This window comes from Epinephelus fuscoguttatus, linkage group LG7, assembly GCF_011397635.1.
Source record: "Epinephelus fuscoguttatus linkage group LG7, E.fuscoguttatus.final_Chr_v1".
Taxonomy (NCBI): Eukaryota; Metazoa; Chordata; class Actinopteri; order Perciformes; family Serranidae; genus Epinephelus; species Epinephelus fuscoguttatus.
The window spans coordinates 1834613-1842709 of NC_064758.1; the positions used below are offsets into that span (position 1 = coordinate 1834613).

The 8097-nt window shown below is 43.9% G+C and overlaps 1 protein-coding gene across 1 annotated transcript; it reads left to right on the top strand.

Moving 5' to 3' along the window:
- The first annotated feature begins 4472 nt into the window (after window positions 1-4472).
- Window positions 4473-7695, top strand: LOC125891523 (uncharacterized). The gene is made up of 3 exons (XM_049580877.1): window positions 4473-4478; window positions 6549-7382; window positions 7492-7695. The coding sequence occupies exons 1-3, from the start codon at window positions 4473-4475 to the stop codon at window positions 7693-7695; spliced, it is 1044 nt and encodes a 347-aa protein (XP_049436834.1).
- Window positions 7696-8097: the final 402 nt, after the last annotated feature.

An 8097-nucleotide genomic window follows, 5' to 3' on the forward strand; every position in this document is an offset into this window, starting at 1 on the left:
ATCAGTTCATTTCCAAGATTGCTGTCCAAGTCAGCGGATAGGCGGAGGCCAGTGTGTTCGCTTTGTCAATTAACTCACGGTCAGATGTGTTCTCCGGCATGAAAAGAGCACCAAACAGATCACACAGGTGCTTGTATGCATCAATTCTGTGGCTGAGACAGCTGACTAACTTATCGATAGCCACACTGAATGTTTCTATTTGGAATTTGCTTTTCCCATCAAATACCGCATCTTTTCTGCGCTGTCATCCTCAAATCGTTTGCGCTTTCTGGTGCGCTGAAGGTCATATTTGTACGCCTGGCACACGCCTGGCACAGCTAAGGCTTCCTTTTCAAAGTCTGTGAAAAGATCTCTCTGTGCTGATACAAACTCACGCAGAGATCTGAGAAGGCGCACAGCTGTCATGAGCTCTATGTCCGCTTTTTGGAGCTGTAAACTTGTCAGTTGGAAACGAGTCAGAATGGTATTCCAGAAATGAGCCATGAATGCAGTTTCCAGTTTATTTAATTTTACTGCGAGTGTGCTGGCCTCACTTGGTGTCTCTTTTCTCAGTTTCATCTTCAGCTATGCTCTCTAATGCCTCCCTTATTTTAACGTAGTTTTGCCAAAGAGCTTTAGTCGAGTCAGCTCGGCAGCTCCACCGAGTGTTAGACAGTGATTTTAAAGTTAAGTCTATATCAGAGTTCCGAAAAACTCGCTCCCACCTGTGAGTGGAGGCAGCACAGAATGTGTACAAGGATTGCAGTAAATCAAAATACTGTCCCACTTCTAGACTGCTTGCCTCTATGCCGTTTACACCCACTAAATTTAAAGAATGGGCAGCACAAGGCACATAGTGGATTAATGGGTTTCTTTGCTTCAAATGTGCCTGTAGTCCATTGTACCGGCCTGACATGTTGCTGGCATTATCAAATGATTGGCCTCTACAATTAGATAAGTCCAGCCCAAGATTCTCCACCATGGCAATTACACAATCTGCCAGACTTTGGCCTGTATGGCTCTGAATTGGCTCAAATGCCAGGAAACGCTCCACTATGTTTTGTTGTTTATTTTAATATGCTCTGCCAGAAATGGGTCAAATTGGGATATTAACTCTAATATCCCCAAATAGTTGCCGTTATGTGGCGATCCAAGGAGCTCGTCATTCCCTCTGAATGCCAGTCCTCTTTCTCCTAAAAACTTGATCACTGCCACTACACGCCGCAAAAACACCCTCCAATATTCCTCGCATCCAAGTTTGCTTTCTCAGGGCTGAGTCGATTGCGCCAGTTCCACTCATCCTCTGCATCAGTGTCAGCATGTTGGACATGGACTGGGCTCCTCTCATGTTCTGAAATGCGATGTGGATGTTTCCAGTCACAAAAACCATCCACAAATGCATTCTTTGTCACCCGAAAAGTTTGCAGGCAAAGCAAAACACATGTCCAGTTGATGGTGAATACACCACCCATTCTCGTGGTGCTAGTTGTCCATTAGGCAGTCGACTGCACATCATGTCATTGGTTAATGAACGAACCCGACCACCTAGACCGCAGTCTCTTGTCGATGCAGGGTATTTTGCTCTTCTGTTCTGAAATGAAGAGGGCCCTCTTTCAATGAGAACACTCTTTACTTTGTCACTGGATATATTTCCCACAGCGCAGGATCAGTAACAGTTTCACACCAGGAGTCTTCATCATCATCCCTCTGCTGTACGGCGCTCTCAGGTTCGTTCCCGGCCGCAACATCTCATCCTCCGCTGGCGATGTGAGAGGACTTAGCTCAGGCTGACCTGGCTCGGCCGCCCGGCTGCTGCCCGCCGTAGTACTGCAAGCATTGTCCGCTACGGTGTCCGTAGGAGGCAGCGCCGCTCCACCACTACTAAACATCTCCGTGAACTTGAGCTAGCAGTGTTAGCATCCTGCAGGTCATCCCGGTGACTTGTAGTATTGGCACCGCTGCTATGAGCATCATAATCTTGCCCCACTTTTCTGGTGAAAAATGTTGAGATGGATGGAATTTGCTGCACCAAAGCGGCATCTTTGGCTTCTTTTTCTTTCCTTTGTTTTCGTTTAGCTGATCCACTGTGCGCCCGCTTCTCCATTTTGAAAACGCACTGTACGTTTGACCCCCAGCGTACATACGTATGTACGTACGTCATTGTGTCATCAAACATTACTGATTTAATCTTATAATTTCTAAAACATTCAAATGATTTTATCATCATACTACATTTTCAAAACCACATTCATTCCAATATTTTTTTAAATTGTACAAAAAAAAACAACAACTCTGAAGGCCAAGGGCCCCTATTGGCTCTGGGGCCCTGGGCACACGCCCACTTTGCCCATGCGATAATCCGTCTATGAACATACAGTACAGGCCAAAAGTTTGGACACACCTTCTCATTCAATGCGTTTTCTTTATTTTCATGACTATTTACATTGTAGATTCTCACTGAAGGCATCAAAACTATGAATGAACACATGTGGAGTTATGTACTTAACAAAAAAGGTGAAATAACTGAAAACATGTTTTATATTCTAGTTTCTTCAAAATAGCCACCCTTTGCTCTGATTACTGCTTTGCACACTCTTGGCATTCTCTCCATGAGCTTCAAGAGGTAGTCACCTGAAATGGTTTCCACTTCACAGGTGTGCCTTATCAGGGTTAATTAGTGGAATTTCTTGCTTTATCAATGGGGTTGGGACCATCAGTTGTGTTGTGCAGAAGTCAGGTTAATACACAGCCGACAGCCCTATTGGACAACTGTTAAAATTCATATTATGGCAAGAACCAATCAGCTAACTAAGAAAAACGAGTGGCCATCATTACTTTAAGAAATGAAGGTCAGTCAGTCCGGAAAATTGCAAAAACTTTAAATGTGTCCCCAAGTGGAGTCGCAAAAACCATCAAGCGCTACAACGAAACTGGCACACATGAGGACCGACCAGGAAAGGAAGACCAAGAGTCACCTCTGCTTCTGAGGATAAGTTCATCCGAGTCACCAGCCTCAGAAATCGCAAGTTAACAGCAGCTCAGATCAGAGAGCAGATGAATGCCACACAGAGTTCTAGCAGCAGACCCATCTATAGAACAACTGTTAAGAGGAGACTGCGCGAATCAGGCCTTCATGGTCAAATAGCTGCTAGGAAACCACTGCTAAGGAGAGGCAACAAGCAGAAGAGATTTGTTTGGGCCAAGAAACACAAGGAATGGACATTAGACCAGTGGAAATCTGTGCTTTGGTCTGATGAGTCCAAATTTGAGATCTTTGGTTCCAACCGTGTCTTTGTGAGACGCAGAAAAGGTGAGCGGATGGATTCCACATGCCTGGTTCCCACTGTGAAGCATGGAGGAGGAGGTGTGATGGTGTGGGGTGTTTTGCTGGTGACACTGTTGGGGATTTATTCAAAATTGAAGGCACACTGAACCAGCATGGCTACCACAGCATCCTGCAGCGACATGCCATCCCATCCGGTTTGCGTTTAGTTGGACGATCATTTATTTTTCAACAGGACAATGACCCCAAACACACCTCCAGGCTGTGTAAGGGCTATTTGACCAAGAAGGAGAGTGATGGAGTGCTGCGGCAGATGACCTGGCCTCCACAGTCACTGGACCTGAACCCAATCGAGATGGTTTGGGGTGAGCTGGGCCGCAGAGTGAAGGCAAAGGGGCCAACAAGTGCTAAACACCTCTGGGAACTCCTTCAAGACTATTGGAAAACCATTTCAGGTGACTACCTCTTGAAGCTCATGGAGAGAATGCCAAGAGTGTGCAAAGCAGTAATCAGAGCAAAGGGTGGCTATTTTGAAGAAACTAGAATATAAAACATGTTTTCAGTTATTTCACTTTTTTTTGTTAAGTACATAACTCCACATGTGTTCATTCATAGTTTTGATGCCTTCAGTGAGAATCTACAATGTAAATAGTCATGAAAATAAAGAAAACGCATTGAATGAGAAGGTGTGTCCAAACTTTTGGCCTGTACTGTATTTTTAACTGAACAAAGCAGCTCACTTAAGTCTTAATATTTCATCAACAAGGGGAGGAGTTGGCCTTTGGACTTCATGTCCTCTATAATGCTCTTTTTCTAATTTGGGTTGCACACCTCTTAGCAAAGGACTGCAGGGTCTCAGTTGCAGGATCATACTTCAGGGTCTTGAAGGTTTCAGGATCCACAATGTTGAGCTCTGCAATTGCAGCAGTCATCTTGATGGTTCCCCGGTCCACGCCATTGATTCTGAAGGCTTCAGTCATGGTGCGGACTTTGCTGATGCTTTTCAAGACTTTTTTATATCTACTGATAACCTCAGCTGGCCCTTTCACTGAAAAATATATAAAACAAAAAAACATGAGAAATGAGCACAAACAACTGCTTAAGGTCAGCTGAAATTGCTCAAACTGGTCACTTCTCTTTTGATAAAAGTATGAAGCATATTCTTTGATTTAAATTTTACTGAGGATTTGCACATCACAACAATGCCACAATGAAGGTGAGGGACAATTAATCCTTACAGTTTTATAGTTTTTTAACACAAAAATCAAAACAAAAACAAAAAAACCTTCTCAACCCACCCCCTCCCGAAAGCTTACATAGAAAAGAAAAAGAAAAAAAAAAAAGAAAATAAGACACGTATCAAAAGTTTTGACAGCTAATAGTACACCAGGTAAAACACTAAAGAGCAAAGAGCACAAAGATCTGGATCAAACCTACTCAAATACAAGAGGAGCCATCCTGGGTGCAAGCCTTACCACAAGAGACCAACCACTTGTCCAGCAGAGGCTGCCATATTCTCAAAAAAATAAAATCCTTTTCGATTAGGTCATAACAAAGCCTCTCCATGTGAAACACATTCCCCAAATCTCTAAGCCACTGCTGGAACTGAGGACCATCCTCAGACTTCCATTGCTGTAGAATTAAACGTCTAGCCAGCAGTGTGCACAGGGATATGGCTTGACCTTCGAATTTGTTAATAGAGGGTTTAACTGTTACTGCTCCAAAAATAGCAAAAAGTGGGTCAGGGGCAATATCTTTCTTCAAGGCTTTTGATAAGTAGTCAAAAACCAGTGACCAAAAAGAATCTAGCTTAGGGCAAAACCAAAAATGATGGGCAAGTGTACCGGTCTCCTGCTTACACTTGTCACATAGTGGGAAGGTGTTAGGATATATGGAGTGAAGCTTGGACTTCGAATAGTGAAGTCTATGGACTACTTTAAATTGAACTAAAGTATGTCTGGTGTTTATGGAACTGTGATGAATATTATCCAAAACTGAGACCCAGACTTCCTTGGGAATTGTAGTGTCCAAATCTTTTTCCCAATCACTCCTCAGTTTTTCACTGGAGACCACTGTGTTAGCTTGCAAAATGTCGTGGAAAAAAGCAACTGATCCTTTAGATGTGTATGCTGGAGAATATTATCCAATGTATTATGCGTAGGCAACGATTCAAATTGAGGTATGTGCGACCTTATATGGTTCCTTATGTGAAGGAACCTGAAAAAATGTGCTGGTGGCAAGCTATGAGCCCTTTGAAATTGCTCAAATGACTGAAGGTTGTCCTCGGCATATAAATCCCTAATTGTGACAATATTTCTGAATTTCCAGAAAGGAAAGACAGGGTCTGTTAAAGCAGGAGGAAAGGCATGGTTGTGGCAGATTGGGCTATCCACATACAAGCTGTGTCCCAATTCAGGGTCTGCATCCTTCGGAGGCACCCGTTGTTAAATGGAACAGTCTACCCTACGGAGGATTTCCTGCTTGCGTCACGACGTCATGACTCCTGCTGCCCAAGCCCGGGAAAGACACAAAAACATAACAGACAACTTAAACAGATGACACAGAAACATAACGGACAGACGTCATAACAGACGACACGGAAACATAACAGACGACAATGATGGAGCCAGAGGTTGTGATTTTGTTTTTTTTTTAATATATTGTTTGTCGGAGCAAGAGGAGAGGCAGTTCCGGCGACAGCGACACCGGCGGCTCGTTTATCTCCGGCTGGGAGAGAGCCGTGGGGAGGTAATGTTAAACCTGTTATTTTAACCCACATTAATGTTCATACATAGCTAGCATAGTTCATGGTAATTAATATAGCCGTTAATAAACGGGTACCGTTAAGTGACAAACGCTAGCCATATAAACTATAGATTGACATTTAAGTTATGGTTCATGTCATTTAACCATTTACACTTGATACAGGGTTCATACAGGTGCTTAAAATCTTTGAAAATGCTGTAATTTTAATGTTGTGTTTTCAAGGTCTGAAAAGTGCTTGAATTTTAGTTTAAATGCTTGAAAGGGCTTATAAAGTGCTTGAATTGAATAGTAAAATGTGTACGAACCCTGTAAATATCCCTGACTTAATTCAATATTAAAATGTTGTGTCATTAAACATCAAAACCATATTGAGAAGCCAAAGTCGATAGATGGACAAATAAAGCATTATTGATTTAAGCTATAACTTTAACTAGTATTGTCTTATTAACTAAAAATTAAATAGCTATTGTTGCTTTAATCATTTATGTTCTCCTGTTCTTACCCTCCTTTCCCTATCCAGACAAGGCCGATGTACTGCCGCCTTAATATGAATGCTCCGGTTCTACAAATATTTTTTGATGATCGTGACACCCGACAAGATTTCAGGCTGAGCAGAGAGTCCCTGGCGGTGCTGCTGGACCTTCTCCACCAGGAAAGACGACATGGATGGGGTGCCACAATAGAGACCTTGGTCCTTCTCTTTTGGCTGGCAAGTGGGACATCATACAGGGTGGTTTCAAGGATGTTTGGGATGCCTTGCTCCACTGTTCACCGCATCGTTCATCGAGTTACTGAGGAGGTGGTGGCCATTCGCCACAGGGTCATCTACCTCCCCAAGACCACTGACGACCTGGCGGCAGTAACTCAGAGGTTTGCAGGGCTGGCAAGACACAGAGCTTTTCTAAAAGCTGCTGGAGCAATCGACGGCTGCCATGTCAGGATCAAGCCACCAAGCAGCTCTGATGGTCAGTGCTATAGGAATCGCAAACTGTTTGCTTCTATAATCCTGCAAGCAGTTTGTGACCATCTGGGCCGCTTCATTGACATGTACGTGGGCTGGCCGGGGTCGGTGCATGACTCCAGGGTACTCCGGCACAGCCCACTGTACAGGCGGGCCATCTACCCTCCTCCAGGGTACTTCATCTTGGCAGACGGTGGGTATCCGTGCCTCCAACATCCACTCCCCCTCATCACTCCCTACAAGCGGCCGGTACAAGGTGTGGGAGCCCAGCGCTTCAACAGCCATCATTCCAGGGCACACTCCATCATAGAGCGTGCCTTTGGGATGATGAAGACGAGGTTTAGGGCGATCTTCCTCCAAGCACTGGAGGTGCACCACACCTTTGTGCCTCAGGTATGTCATTACACAACAGAATTATTGTTAAATGGTGAACACCAGTAAATTAATTAAAATTAAATTACAATTACATTAAATTAATCTTTTTTTTCCTTCTTTTCTTCAGGTCATAACAGCATGTGCCGTCCTGCACAACATCTGCCTGGGTGCTGGTGACATCATGGCCCCAGAGGATGAAGTGCAGGACGACATGCCGGAGGATGAGGGGGAGAACGGGTTGGAGGCAGTCAGTGGTGCTCCATGGTGGAACCAGCTGTCTGCCGAGGTGTCTGCCCTGAAGGAGGGTGTCCTTGACCATGATTACCTTTAGAGGGTAAGTAAAATAATTTTAAAGCTATTCCTATTTAAAGTGTTTTGTAAAGTTTTGTTTGTTGAAGTAGTTTGTGGTGGGATGTTTAAAAAGTTGTGCAGTAGTATTTTGTTTGTTTTATTCTTGCCTCTCTTTTAAACATTTTTAATGACATGGCAGCCGTTGATTGCGTCAGCCCTGCAAACCCCGTTGATGGACGATGTGGTGGACAGTGGAGACATGCATCCTCCACCCCCCACATGATGTCCCACTCACAGCCAGAAGACTCCAGGGTCTTTATTGTGGCATCCCATCCAGTCCAGCAGCACCACCAGGGACTCCTGCTCAGCCAATAATCATACTGTAAATAAATGTAGTTTTTTGTTATTTAATAGGTTAGTAATGTTTCATAATTTTCTGCTG